A 15,719-nucleotide genomic window follows, 5' to 3' on the forward strand; every position below is an offset into this window, starting at 1 on the left:
ACTGCACAGAGAGAGGGAAACAGTGAGAGAAGGAGAGCGTGGTGAGTGAGAGTGGTAGAGGGAGGATGGGGAGAGGTGTAGAAAGGGCAGAGTGGGGGGTTGGGACTGAGGCAACAGTGGAGTTCTCTCTCACGAGTAACACTGGCCTATTATTGTGCTGGCCTGTTTGTGTGTGTCACGTGAAAATGGCACAATAAACCATGACCTGGTCAGCTGCCAAAATACACAACCTGGCAAGCCCTATGTAATTACCAGCACAAAGCAAAGTATGAGGTAGGTAGGCATAGAAAAAGGTGGGGGCAGTGGGGTCGATACTGTGCTTAGGAATGCCATGGACTCTCAAGAGATTCTAGAACAGAGACTATGATAATCAGTGGTCATACTTAGTACCCCACCTCAGTGTTTTGGTATGTGCTGGGTAGGTTAATGTTGATGTCATTGAATTAGGGTGCTTGCTCATACACACAGGGATACGCACATAGGCACATCAAAATACAATCTCAATTTCTAGGCACATAGACACACGTGTTTGAAGTGGGAATGTTTGCATGGAAAGCAAACTGACATTCTGGCTGTCTGAACACGTCGCTGGGAGAGACAGAAAAGCTGCCATCTCTCCTACTAATTACCTGCCTACATTTATACAACAGCAGGTGGGTTTTGCACAGAGCTGGAAACCTAAATGACATTCTCAACATTACAGAACTGCCCTGAGGCCTTGCTAATGTAGTCTGAGATAATATGAAAAACACTACAGGCCCCCCCCCCCCCCCCCCACCTATACACTCCTACCTAAACTGTACTATGCCCGCCCCAGCCTACATTCCCACATCAAAGCACAGGACCCTCCTGACCTTATTCAAGTTTCAAGGTAGAGATAAGAGGGGATGGGAGACAAAGGAGCCCACCGTTTGTCTACATTTCTCTATCTTTGGGTAGATTTATAAAGTTGAGATAATAGTGGAATCATGGGGCGGGGGGAGGGGGTAGCCTAGGTAACAAGCGCCATACGCTTTTAGTGGTTGAGCTAAGCATGCCAGTTAAAGTAAATTAGTGGAATCAAAGGCAACATTTGGCATGAGATGAAGAGCCTCTGGCCTCCTCTCCTCTACCCCTCCCTCGTCCCTTCTTTTCATCTCCTCCTCTCCCCGGCTCAGATGAGTGATAGATAGGGTTTCAGCTGGGGTTCACTCAAATCCTGGTATGCTCCAGGCCTTGTCGTTCCGTTCCTCTCTCTAATTTCTCCTCTCAACTCTGTTTCCAATCACTGATCGCATTGAGGTCTAGGTTTTACTGTAAACGGTAGGCCAGACAATCTGAGAGGAACAAGAGCTATGTTGATTCCATTATGTTGAAGGGGAAATAGAAACAGGAAGATTTTTCTTGTTTGTTCACTGTTGGGTCACTGGGTAGTGTGGGGAGTCTGTCCTGTGCCTGGCATCAGCCGAGGGAGTCATGCAATTAAAAAGTTCCTGAATGGAGGATCAGATGGACCTGCAGAATGCTTATGTCACCTCTCACTCAGAGGTGATTGTGAGTTGCCTAAAGAAACTGAACTGGCATGTATACATAGTATCAGTTTACAGGGTTTCTGATGCTGCATGAGCACTTCAAGGTTTAGTTTCAATGTCTTTATTTGGGGGATCAAGGCTATCATGAACTATGTACTAATGTGTATTTTTTAAACCTTTATTTAACTAGGCAAGTTAGTTAAAAACAAATTCTTATTTACAATGACGGCCTACATCGGCCAAACCTGGATGTCGCTGGGCCAATTGTGCACCGCCCTATGGGACTCCAATCACAGCCGGATGTGATACAGCCTGGATTCGAACCAGGGACGGTAGTGACGCCTCTTGCACTGAGATGCAGTGCCTTAGACCGCTGCGCCACTCGGGAGCCCGAGTGACACCATCATCCACTATGGAGTAATGGGTGAAGACTGGGTTACAATAGACTATGTTCTGAATACCGATACACAGGTGATGCCGGATGCATCCAAGATGCAGTCCAAACCTCCCCTCAAAACCTGAAGACCAAAGTGGATCAGTCATTTGTCATGAACTAATAAAGGACTTTTTCCTAAACCTAAGTGCACAGAGTCAGTGGTCCAAGTCAAAGGAACTTTACAGCTTTGAGAATGAACAGGTCCATTTGCTTCCGTGCATGTTTAAAAACACCAAGGCCAGATTTGAAGCCAAAACAGACGGTTATGACAGAGTTATGACAGGGACAGGCACTTTCTGTCCGCACAAACAGGCCAGAGAGCCATAATCATCCCAAACAATGCCAGGACAAAATGTTGAGGACAGTGGAATGAGCCGAGGTACCGGTCCTGTGAGGGAACAGGGAGACACAAAAACAAGAGCTGGATGGAGCTGTACTCACCAGACTGAAGTCCCATTGAGGTCCAGGGGTGAGGAAGGTGAAGGAGCTCCCTCTTCTCAGTCCAGGCCTACAAGATGAAGATGGGAAAAGAGCAGGAAATGATTGCTTGTTCAACTAGTACAATATGAATAACACCATACCCTAATTCAAAAAGGTGACACTACTAAGACCTTTACATCTCAGGGCACGAGATGACATAACACCACCACCACAACTCCACCAGGTAACAACCACACAACACAATGCCGCATGCAAGAACGCAAGCTCACCCCCGCCTTGTGAACGCTCAATCATGGTAGTGCAGGAAGTGCCTCAAACACAATAACTACTTCAGTCATTCAGTGCCTTCCCCGAAGACCCATGCTCAGGTGCCACCGTATACGTCTGTGGCACACGGTGTATGGGCTCTGGTACATACCACAGCCTGCTGTAGCCATAGTGATGTCCCCTTCGCTGCATCCTCAGACGGCAAGCTAGGATAGACACCCAGCAGAGAAGACTCAGTCAGAGAACTGTCCTTCACCCCTCACTCTCTGTGCAGCACCCACAGGGTTACCAGGTCTCCAAGATGTCCTCACAATACTATTTTCTCTCCATCTATAGGACAGACAGCCTACCCCTCTCACACGTGTAAGAGGAGGACCCTACCCGCCCCTTTCCTAATTGGGGAAAGAAAGCAACTGTTGCCCCCTGTCAGAAGTTTGTTTGCTGAGAGCCTGAGCAGGGAGTGGTTTAAAACAAACACAGATGAAGCAGCCCTACTGCCCCATGCTGGTCACCCCCAACCTCATGGAACCCCTCAAATACAATACTCACCCTTATCAGGTTATCATCAATGATTCAACTTCAGATTAAATCATTGATGATGAACCTTGTGAGGGAAAGATCTGTATGAGGTATTTGAGGGATTACGTCAATCTGGCCATTAGGTGGGCTAGTTTAGGTCAGATCAGGACAAGTTGAGGGCTCTTAGACAAAGCAATCTATTCCCTCTGTCTGACTAGACGATTACCCTTCAGACAGGCACCCTGTCAGCACACCTAAAAACCTATGTCAGTCTTTTGAGACAGAAGGATTGGATTTCTATTATTGTCCTGTCACATGCTGATAACAACCCACATTAGTGATGATGAAGCCAAATTGGACGACTTTCAAAAAGACCAGTTTCCACATAGTTTGGGTTTGAGTTAATGTCAAGGTGTTACCTAGATGAACACTCATATCTTCTGAAACCGTCAACAATATGTTCAGATCATATCTGAACACAGATTGGGGATAATGGTGTTAATATATTGAGAGATCTCAAAAGGAAATCAATCTCTACAATCCTGACATTCTTTCCTTGATTCCACTGAACCACTTGTCTCTAGCATATGTTCCTCTTGTACTGCTGTTACTGGGCCAAGTCATTCCGTTGGCCTGCCTGCCTCGTTGCTACAGGTGGCAGTGTGCACAGTGACACAGCACTTGTCTATAGTGAAGGGCAGACTGCACTGACCGCAGCTGTAGTGCCACTCCACAGCTTCCTATGTGGTCTGCACTCAGAAATCAGTACTGAACGACTAGTACTGGAGGCCTGGCGGACAGTGGAGGAATTCACCAAGAGTGAGTGAGTGAAAGAGAGCAAGAACGAGTGCGAGAGCACAAGTGTGAGAGAAAGAGAGCACGAGTGTGAGAGAAAGAGAGCACGAGAGAATGAGTGTGAGAACGAGAGAGAGCACGAGTGTGAGAGAAAGAGCACAGGAGAGAATGAGTGTAAGAGAACGCATGAGAGAGCGAAGAACATAGGGAGTTTAGATAAGACAAATCAAACAGGAAGAACAATATAAGACTAAAAGGTGGAAAGTAGATTATAGGGAATAAGGCCAAGGATAAAGAGAGGGATGGGAGAATCAACAAGAAAAAAAAGACAATAAAAAGCTTTGACTATGTACAGACTCAGTGAGCATAGCTTTGCTATTGAGAGGCCACCGTAGGCAGACCTGGCTCTCAAGAGAAGACAGGCTATGTGCACACTGCCCACAAAATGAGGTGGAAACTGAGGTGCACTTCCTAACCTCCTACTAAATGTATGACCATAGAGACACATATTTCCCCACAGATTACACAGACCCACAAAGAATTCAAAAACAAATCCAATTTTGATAAACTCCCATATCTATTGGGTAAAATACCACAGTGTGCCACCACAGTAACAATATTTGTGACCTGCTGCCACACGGGCAAGCAGTGAATAGAAACACCATTGTAAATACAATCCATATTTATGTTTATTTTTTTGCCTTTTGTACTTTAACTATTTGCACATTGTAACAACACTGTATATAAACATAATGACATTTGAAATGTCTCTATATTCCTTTGGATATTTTATGAGTGTAATGTTATTATTTGTTTATTTTACTTGTATTTATTATCTATTTCACTTGCTTTGGCAATGTAAACATATGTTTACCATGCCAATAAATCCCTTTGAATTGAGCGAGAGAGAGAGACCTGGGCAGAAGAGAGAGTTGTGTCTGTGTGGCACTGGGAGATGTGAAAGGTCACTACAGGTGGTCAGCAGACACCACACTCCTCCACCATCTTATCCCTTTACATCATGAGGACTGTGGTCAGTGACGCTCATGGTAGAGACCATACAGCCATTATGAGCAACAGACCTACGCGCAAGCAGTGCTGCTCCTGCATGAGTCAGAACCACAGCCTGAACTGGATGATCGGTTTGACTCAATATTCAACGGAACGCACCATAACGTGGGAAAAAGGAGGGAGAGTATAGTTGCTGGATCTGCTGTGGCCTGGAGGTGAGGAGGATGGTTATGACGACTGTCAAGAACGCCCCTGGGTGTGTATTAATGTGTACATTATTCAAAATGACATTACCTCAGACAATGAGCCATGATGTGAAACAAATCTGAAGAGACACCAGTAATAAGTAGCCTAATAGGTCTATCAACAGTATGCTATGAGAACGTCTTTGTTCAGTAAGACATTCCTGTCCAATAGACATCCCAGTGACATCTGGCAGCCAATGAGCTCATAAAGTGAGGTGATGCTTTGTGTTATTCTATGTTCTGGGAACCGGTGTGTTCTGTAGACACCAGGAACACTGAGGTATGCGAGGTGATGAATGAAAGCTATGCTGCCGCGCTGTGACGACCTGGGTGGCTCATTGGTGTCCGCCTGATGGCGGTGTCTGAGGAATGCAACGGAGCTTCACAGGAACACTAGATAATCACAGTTGTTCCCTCAGGAGAAGCCAAGGGACGGCCAGAGCAGGGCTATTTCTCAGACAGTGGACAAAACACGCAGGGAATGAGACCCGAGCCCAACACAGGTTGTGTGTACAACACCACACATATCACCACCAGTCCTGTCTCTCATTCTCCCTCTGGCTCATCATTCTAAACAAACACAGTAAAAGGTACATTATGTAATAATGCAGAAAATAATTCCTGTAGAGCTCCTTTAATGAAGAAAAGAATTCCACCCAGAGACTGGGAAAGGTGTTTGCTAACAGGATTTAGGCCTAATCATGATGTTTTGGAAGGTTCTTCCTCTTTGATGCACACTTTGTACAGTAAATGACATCAAAGTTGTATCATCCTAGAGTGATTAGGCCAGCATTGCTTTTACTCACATGTCCAGATAACAGTCAAACCTGACCTTAGCCTAAATCGATTATTTCAGATGCTGTAATGTCGATGAGATGTAATGTTGTTTAGAGGGCCACATCTGGATGACACTGGGCCAATTCAGCGCAGCCCTATGGGACTCCCAATCATGGCCGGTTGTGATACAGCCTGGATTCAAACCAGGGTGTCTGTAGTGACGCCTCAAGCACTGAGATGCAGTGCCTTAGACTGCTGCGCCACTCGGGAGCCTGGGTCATTCAAATGAAAAAAACATCCCAATGACAAAACAAATGATTATTTTAGATGTGATTTCCTTTTATTTGACCTTACCTGTGTGGACCGGATGTTTATGGATGCTGACCTGTTAAATAACAGAGATAGCCTAGCAATGTGGTGCACCTGACAGACTTCATCATAAAAACCCCTCCGAGTGTCTGACTGTGCACGCCTGAAGGTAATTTACTCTGAAATCTTTACCTGGGGCAAGAGAGTTTCTCCAGGTGAAGTAAACTCATGAGAAACACTGGACGAGTGGAGGCCGGGGGAGCGGGAGGTGGGAATCAGTTTTACATAACCTAACCTGACAAACAAAGGCAGGGCCTAGTATGATGCCTTTCCACTGACTCACAGCACATACAGCGCTCTCACACTGGCACAGTGAAAGTGACCTTTGCCCCCAGGTTGACTGCTATGACCAAGTGAATACGAAGTGACATCAATCACGTACGCATAAAAAGGCCCCACACACCAGCACAATGGCTGGTATCAGCTTTCTGAACAGCTCGTCGTGGGGGAAATGTGACATTGGATACATTACAGTGATACACCTGAATGCTATTGTTAAAGGGTCTAAAAACTACAGATGTTTACAATCTAGGTTTGTATGACAGAGTTAGTTGTTTATTTTTCTAGAACATTACTGACCATTCTGCTCCCACGACACCTGTCGATTGTAAAAGGGGACAAAGGTCGGTCCCTGGGGGCTTGTGATTGGAAGTCACAGGCAGGGGTATGATTCTTACGCAGAGGTAGACCTATTTGTTACACACTTCTGTGGGTGATTAACACCTGAATAGGCTGGAAGCAAGTCGGAAAATGTTTACATAATTGAGGCTGAAGGACAGTGAATAACGATCGAGACAGGAGCACGCGGCTCAATAATCACAGAGGTAACATTCAATCAAACACCTATTACCTAGTAGTCCAAAGTCCACTGAGCGACACTCTCCTTGTTTTCCTGCAGGGTTGGCTATTGGGGTCATATTTATAGTCACAGTTTTCCATGTTTTCCCAACAGTGGGCAGGGGCCTTTTGGCACAAAGCATGGAAAGCCTAGCAGTTTGCCACTTGCCAACATCAACTTTCTCAGTACTGATTACCCCAAAATAAAATGGACTTTTGGCTCTCTTAGTCTGCTGTCTGACTAAAACTGAAATGATAAAAGTTTGATTTAAAGGCCTGGGGAAATTCATGAAGACTATTTGTGTTGTAAAGTGTATACTCAAACAGGAAAGGTTAAAAAAGTATAAACAAATCAAGTATTTTCTTCCTTACAAAATGTGGAACCGTAGAGGTTGGACTCAGACGGGAATACTATCTTTATGAGAGATATGCAGAATTCTGCAAAAATATTGGTGTACAACGTAAAACACCAAATAATGCAGAGCAGAATTAGGCCGATAGCCGCTAATTATAAAGATCCAGTAAAGAGACGTTCAATTCGACAACCACCTAAATGGAAAGCGATTCCCAAACCTTCCATAACAAAGCCATCACATACAGAGAGAGGAAACCTATAGAAGAGTCCCAGGGCTCTGGTCACAAACAAACAGACCACACAAAGCAACACAATTAGACCCAACCAAAACACGAGAAAACAAAACGATAATTAGTTGACATATTGGAAACTACTAACAAAAAAAACTGAGCAAACTAGATGCTATTTGGCCCTAAACAGAGAGAACACAGTGGCAGAATACCTGACCACTGTGACTGACCCAAAATTAAGGAAAGCTTTGACAGACTCAGTGAGCATAGTCTTGCTATTGAGAGAGGCCGCCGAAGGCAGACCTGGCTCCCAAGAAAAGACAGGCCGCCGAAGACAGACCTGGCTCCCAAGAAAAGACAGGCCGCCGAAGACAGACCTGGCTCCCAAGAAAAGACAGGCCGCCGAAGACAGACCTGGCTCCCAAGAAAAGACAGGCCGCCGAAGGCAGACCTGGCACCCAAGAAAAGACAGGCCGCCGAAGGCAGACCTGGCTCCCAAGAAAAGACAGGCCGCCGAAGGCAGACCTGGCTCCCAAGAAAAGACAGGCCGCCGAAGGCAGACCTGGCTCCCAAGAAAAGACAGGCCGCCGAAGGCAGACCTGGCTCCCAAGAAAAGACAGGCCGCCGAAGGCAGACCTGGCTCCCAAGAAAAGACAGGCCGCCGAAGGCAGACCTGGCACCCAAGAAAAGACAGGCCGCCGAAGGCAGACCTGGCTCCCAAGAAAAGACAGGCCGCCGAAGGCAGACCTGGCTCCCAAGAAAAGACAGGCCGCCGAAGGCAGACCTGGCTCCCAAGAAAAGACAGGCCGCCGAAGGCAGACCTGGCTCCCAAGAAAAGACAGGCCGCCGAAGGCAGACCTGGCACCCAAGAAAAGACAGGCCGCCGAAGGCAGACCTGGCACCCAAGAAAAGACAGGCCGCCGAAGGCAGACCTGGCACCCAAGAAAAGACAGGCCGCCGAAGGCAGACCTGGCACCCAAGAAAAGACAGGCCGCCGAAGGCAGACCTGGCACCCAAGAAAAGACAGGCCGCCGAAGGCAGACCTGGCACCCAAGAAAAGACAGGCCGCCGAAGGCAGACCTGGCTCCCAAGAAAAGACAGGCCGCCGAAGGCAGACCTGGCTCCCAAGAAAAGACAGGCCGCCGAAGGCAGACCTGGCTCCCAAGAAAAGACAGGCCGCCGAAGGCAGACCTGGCTCCCAAGAAAAGACAGGCCGCCGAAGGCAGACCTGGCTCCCAAGAAAAGACAGGCCGCCGAAGGCAGACCTGGCACCCAAGAAAAGACAGGCCGCCGAAGGCAGACCTGGCACCCAAGAAAAGACAGGCCGCCGAAGGCAGACCTGGCACCCAAGAAAAGACAGGCCGCCGAAGGCAGACCTGGCACCCAAGAAAAGACAGGCCGCCGAAGGCAGACCTGGCTCCCAAGAAAAGACAGGCCGCCGAAGGCAGACCTGGCTCCCAAGAAAAGACAGGCCGCCGAAGGCAGACCTGGCTCCCAAGAAAAGACAGGCCGCCGAAGGCAGACCTGGCTCCCAAGAAAAGACAGGCCGCCGAAGGCAGACCTGGCTCCCAAGAAAAGACAGGCCGCCGAAGGCAGACCTGGCTCCCAAGAAAAGACAGGCCGCCGAAGGCAGACCTGGCTCCCAAGAAAAGACAGGCCGCCGAAGGCAGACCTGGCTCCCAAGAAAAGACAGGCCGCCGAAGGCAGACCTGGCTTCCAAGAAAAGACAGGCCGCCGAAGGTAGACCTGGCTCCCAAGAAAAGACAGGCCGCCGAAGGCAGACCTGGCACCCAAGAAAAGACAGGCCGCCGAAGGCAGACCTGGCTCCCAAGAAAAGACAGGCCGCCGAAGGCAGACCTGGCTCCCAAGAAAAGACAGGCCGCCGAAGGCAGACCTGGCACCCAAGAAAAGACAGGCCGCCGAAGGCAGACCTGGCTCCCAAGAAAAGACAGGCCGCCGAAGGCAGACCTGGCTCCCAAGAAAAGACAGGCCGCCGAAGGCAGACCTGGCTCCCAAGAAAAGACAGGCCGCCGAAGGCAGACCTGGCTCCCAAGAAAAGACAGGCCGCCGAAGGCAGACCTGGCTCCCAAGAAAAGACAGGCCGCCGAAGGCAGACCTGGCTTCCAAGAAAAGACAGGCCGCCGAAGACAGACCTGGCTCCCAAGAAAAGACAGGCCGCCGAAGACAGACCTGGCTCCCAAGAAAAGACAGGCCGCCGAAGGCAGACCTGGCTTCCAAGAAAAGACAGGCCGCCGAAGGTAGACCTGGCTTCCAAGAAAAGACAGGCTGTGTACACTGTCCACAAAATTAAGTGGAAACTGAGCTGCACTCCCTAACCTCCTGCCAAATGTATGACCATATTAGAGACACATATTTCCCTCAGATTACACAGACCCACAAAGAATTCGAAAACAAATACAATTTTGATAAACTCCCATATCTATTCAGTGAAATACCAGTGTGCCATCACAGCAGTAAGATGTATGACCTGTTGCCACAAGAAAAGGGCAACCAGTGAAGAACAAACACCATTGTAAATACAACCCATATTTATGTTTATTTTCCCTTCTGTACTTTAACTATTTGCCCATCATTACAACACTGTATATAGCCATACTATGACATTTGAAATGTCTCTATTCCTTCAGAATTTTTGAGAGTATTGTTTACTGTTTATTATTTATTTCGCATGCTTTGGCAATGTAAATATATGTTTCCCTTGTCAATAAGGCACTTTGAATTGATAGGAAGTCTAAACGGTATACTTGGCATGTCCCAACTCTGAAAAAAAACTGTCAGACTGGCTTCTACCCCCAGACCACCAGGCTGCTCGACAGCCACTAGGCAGCTACCTGCTAACCCCCCCCCCCCCCCAACTGAAAGGTTGCAAGATCAAATCCCCGAGCTGACAAGGTAAAAATGTGTCTTTCTGCCCCTGAACCCACTGTTCCGATGCCATCATTGAAAATAAGAATCTGTTCTTAACTGACTTGCTTAGTTAATTAAAGGTTACATTTTTTTAAATAATTAAGTATATAGTATTATTTTTCATATTCCTGTTTCATTCACTCTTACCCTGCCCCCACAATTGTAAATGTGTATATATTATTATCATCATCATCTTTATTTTGTTTCACTCACTTCTTTTTATTTATTTTATTTTATAAATGACCTGCACTGTTGGAGTACGGCGCATAAGATTTTCACTGTACCCGGAAATGACATCGACGTCCCTACACACGTGACTATTAAACTCTGTCATCCAAACACCCACACCAACTGTTATTCGTGGTTCCTTGATTAATGTGTCGGTATTTACTGCCACCTTGTGGTCAACTAGTGTGTATTACAGTATTGCAGCAAACTGTCCAGTAGTTCACAATTATTTGCAGTACTTGCTATCTGTAGCCGACTGTCTGTATAAAAGTTTACAATTATGGCATGTGCTGACGCAAAAAGATAATTAGGTCCTGACGGGAACATGCAAAAGTAACCAGCTAAAATAGTTTTCCAAGGACTTGGAATATGCAACCAGCACTACCTTCTAGCTGCAATATAAATGTGTTTGCTTGTTTAATTAAGGATCGGCGTTCCATCAACGGGTCAGTTAGAAATCATGCAGAGCGTTATATCAAGATCGCATATTTTAGAGTAACAACAAATGTTGGTACATAGAAGTGTCTTATTAACAAGAATTTAAGCTTTCAGATGATATATAAAACTGCACTGTCCAATTTACTGTAGCTATTACTGCAAAAAAATGCCATGCTATTGTTTGAGGAGAGCTCCTAACAACAAAACACTTTTTTCAACACAATAGGTTGGATAAATTCACCTCTGAAGGTGAAATGTGTACTTAGAGCAAGATTTCAGAATGTATCATTCAAAGGGTCCCAGAGATAACACGAAGTGTCGTTTTGTTAGATAAAATAATTTTTCATATCCTAAAAAGGTCCATATAGCACGCACAATCGATTTTGTATTTCCACTCGTTCAATTTGCAAAGAAAGGAATCTGTGAAAATCTCACCCTGAACGTTGTTTGAACGAGTCAAATCACATTTGTATCTATTCCTCAGAGATCCTAGAAGGTAAAAAGACTTCACTATTTCATTAGGGGTGTAGTATATCCTATAAGACACCATATTTGGTCAGAGAGCAACGCCTTCATGGCACGCCGATGACACAGGCGGCCATCACTTGAATGGCTGTATCTTTGTCAAATAAGCACCAATCGGGGTTAAACAAAGCTAGCTAGATAGCCAATGGGAGATAGCACCATAAATCCAGAGGATGCCAGACTTTGATGACAGAATTTGCCCACGAAGGACCACCGCACCACCTTCTAGTTCAAGTGAGCACAGCACAACAAGGTGAGTCTAAAAATGTATTGTATACTGCTGCATAAATGATGTAATATGCCAGGGAGATATGTATACTGTAGCTAAGAAAGTAATACTAATGTATGTTGTGTAGTAAGCTGTTGGTAGCCTGTGTGCCTCACCCTAATAATTTGGTCCCCTTTCCCCCCATAACTTAGCCTAATGTTTCGAGTGTTCTGATGGTGTACATGTAGCCTATAGCCTGTTTTAGAAAAATGTATTGTAAGCGCTTTCATTGTCTGCTTATATGCCCCCTTTATTTATACTACAGTTCTGACTTGCTGTACAGGGAGAACACTGTAAGAATGGCCTGTTCTGAATTCTGTTGCTGTACATTTCAAAAGTGCTGAACAAATAGTTATATTGACTACGTCCATCCTAGCTCATTAATGTCTTAATCAAATTACAGATTGCTTCTTATCCACATTTGTTTAACCACAGTTGTTTAACCAAGTCAGCCATATTAGCTGTGTTTTTTTGTTAAAGGCAGTAAATGAGGCTGAATGAACTGTTTCGCTGCCAGACAGGTCTTAGTTGATATCCAGGTGTTGGGACTGCTGTTGGGACAGCTTTATGTAGGTCCTAACAGTTTGTGGGCACCATTTGAATGCATTGTTTAGTGTTGTGGCTTTGCTGGCATGCAAATAAAACATGTTTTGTTGAGGTTGCCCCACCAAGACTTACATGCTAAAATCGCCACTGGTTACCACCCACCAGCATGGCATTGCTTATTAATCAGAAACAGCAGCAAAGTTACTCCTCTTCATGATAGATGAGCCAAACAGCCTTTTGTGCTCTTTGGTGGGAAAAAAATACCATAATCCATTGGATAATTTGTCAATTTTTAGCTAATATATATATATATATATATATATATATATATATATATATATATATATATATATATATATATATATATATATATATATATATATATATATATATATATAAATCTCAATTTTATAAAATTGTATAATTACGTGATATGACAGCATGCCGCAAACCCGCTCCAAGATGAATGGTTTTGACCATTCATCACACTAGCCCTGCTTTGATAGGTGTAACGTTATCTAGAACGATAATGAAAAGGCACCGGTGAAAGAAAATTCAAGGAACTTATAGTAACATGTCATTTGCGTCGTGCATGATCATGATGAAAGTCATCAAGCCTATAATTTCACTTCCCTTGTGAGAACCATGAGCTGGGGTGTAACAATGACAACTTACTGGAATTGTAACGTCAGCCAGGCACATGCTAGCCATCGAAACAAACATTCAGCTGACGTAACTGTAATAGTATTAGCTATCTAAATAATGTTAGCTAGAGTCTGTTGGTAATACGTTAACGCCATAGAAATAGTTTACACTTATATTCGTTTCATTCCCTGCACTCAATAGTTAAGGCCGCGTTTGTCTCACCTTGATTTGCTATTGTTATTTCTCTCGGGGGACGTCTCATCATCAATGGTGAACTTCCTCTTCATGTTTGCCTTTCTCTTTGGTCTGTCATTCTGCTTCTCTGGTATCGAACTTTGAACCTGTGCTTCACCGGTTTCCTCCATTTGAAATGCAGAACCAGAAATCAATGTTAAAGGTGCGAATAATACATAACTATTGACGAAAAAATAATAGTAGAAGGATGTTTGAAATTCTTTGAATATGGCGGAAATCCGAACAATGACCAATAAGGAGAGACCTGAGGTTCTAGTTGCTAGGATATGTGGTTAAATGGGCGGGGTCATACCATAAACAGACAACTCTGGGCGGGGCCAGCACCTCTAATAACAATTGGAAATCCTGTTACAATGAACTTGCTTCTGTTATCTGCACAAAACAACCCTTTGACACAATTAAATGTCAATGCACTCTAGTGTTTTTGTACTGTAATAGACTAATGTTGTGCATTTCTCCCCTCTTTGATATTTCAGTTCAACAAACAGTTGTGTTCTGCAAGGATTTAAAATATTACATTATTGTTATGCAACTGCAAAAGGCAGATGGGATCATCTGGTGTAAAATTAACTATTCTGGATAGAATCTCACACACACACACACACACACACACACACACACAGAGAGAGAGAGAAAAAGTACCCAATTGTCATACTTGAGTAAAAGTATAGATACCTTAATAGAAAGTTACTCAAGTAAAAGTGAAAATCACCCAGTAAAACACTACTTCAGTAAAAGTCTAAAAGTTATTAGTTTTGAAAATACTTAAGTATCAAAAGTAAATGTAATTGCTAAAATATACTTAAATATCAAAAGTAAAAATAAGCAGACGGCAACATTTTGTTGTTTAAAATTTACAGATAGCCAGGGGCACACTCCAACACATTATTTACAAAAGATGCATTTGTGTTTAGTGAGTCCACACACACAAAGTATTTATTGCTGAATTTCAACACATAGTTGTCAAACAGCTCCAAATATAGCGTGCATGCATTGAAAGGTCCAGGCTTCAGAAGTCATGGCGGCAGTTCACAGCTGCTGGTCACGTTCCAGTAGGCGGTCTGTCCGTAACGGTGTGCCCCCTGTCCTGGTGCTGTTACTGTGACTGCAGTCTCCAGCAGGGCCGAGAGAGTGAGGGGCTCACACAGTTCAGCGCACTGATCTTTAACCTCAGTGCTCTGGGTCAGATCTAGGGCAGCACCTAGATACAGACACACACACACAAAATATTTATATCATTGTAATCATCACCAAAATCAATGTCTTGTCGTGTGTAATGAAATATCTTCTTGCCAGTTGTCCCTGTCTGAAAAAGTTGACCCATCCTCAGAGAACTGCACACAGAGACTTGTTCGCACCCATGATGCAGCTTTGTGGGACAACAAAGTATTGCCATTCATCAATATCCCTAACTGTACATGGTAATGGAGAGAAATATAATGCTTCAAATGATTTGTGAAAACAACTCAAGACCACTCAACTCTTTCCCAGCACACGTACATGCTGCACACGCACATGCTGCTCCACTAACTGCCATCTCTTCTCGTCCCAGATGGCAATTTAAGAGGATGTTTCAGAGGGGGCAAACTACTCTGACGACCTCGAATGACTTCAAGCCTCTGATGGAGCAGCCAATTGATCAATTTAAGAGCATTCAACATTAAAGTTTCCCACATTACTCTTGCTTTTTGCACATTCAGGCTTGGGGGTTTTGCTCAACATCACATGATTTTTTAAATGACCTCTTACCTTGGTGGGGGCGGGGGGCAGGTGCGAGGGGGTTGCCTGCCAGGTATTTGGCGGGGCTGTCACCCTCCTTCAGGTTATGGAGGTCAGGCAGGGGGTTGTTGGCTATGAGTAAGGCTGTCCTGTCCAGGTTGGCCTCCGAGGCCTTGAACATGAGCGGCACTCAATTCTTATGGCGGCTAGACTTCCCTTGACCCTGAACCTCCAGCAGCTTCTGACACTCCATCCTGTCATTAAACGCCTGAGAGAGAGACCGAGAGAGAGAGAAAGAAAGAGTGCAAATCTAATCTAAGCAAGTATCTAGAAATCTACATGTTGGTTTATTCATTCATGACTGTTTTTATAGA

The 15,719-nt window shown here is 45.0% G+C and overlaps 1 protein-coding gene across 2 annotated transcripts in view; it reads right to left on the bottom strand.

Annotated features, from left to right (window-relative positions):
* Positions 1–13,796, bottom strand: part of LOC115180591 (neuroepithelial cell-transforming gene 1 protein) — a 32,040-nt gene extending 18,244 nt beyond the window's left edge. Inside the window, exons 1-3 of one of the 2 annotated variants that reach the window (XM_029742789.1) lie at positions 13,594–13,796; positions 2,807–2,861; positions 2,389–2,455 (exon numbers count right to left, since the gene is read on the bottom strand). In XM_029742789.1, the coding sequence (XP_029598649.1) occupies positions 2,389–2,455; positions 2,807–2,861; positions 13,594–13,636 (165 nt within the window). In that variant the 5' untranslated portion in view covers positions 13,637–13,796. The remainder of the gene's footprint in view (positions 1–2,388; positions 2,456–2,806; positions 2,862–13,593) is intronic. The other variant, XM_029742788.1, reaches the window with a different exon arrangement.
* Positions 13,797–15,719: the final 1,923 nt, after the last annotated feature.

This window comes from Salmo trutta, chromosome 40 (genome assembly GCF_901001165.1).
Source record: "Salmo trutta chromosome 40, fSalTru1.1, whole genome shotgun sequence".
Lineage (NCBI taxonomy): Eukaryota > Metazoa > Chordata > Actinopteri > Salmoniformes > Salmonidae > Salmo > Salmo trutta.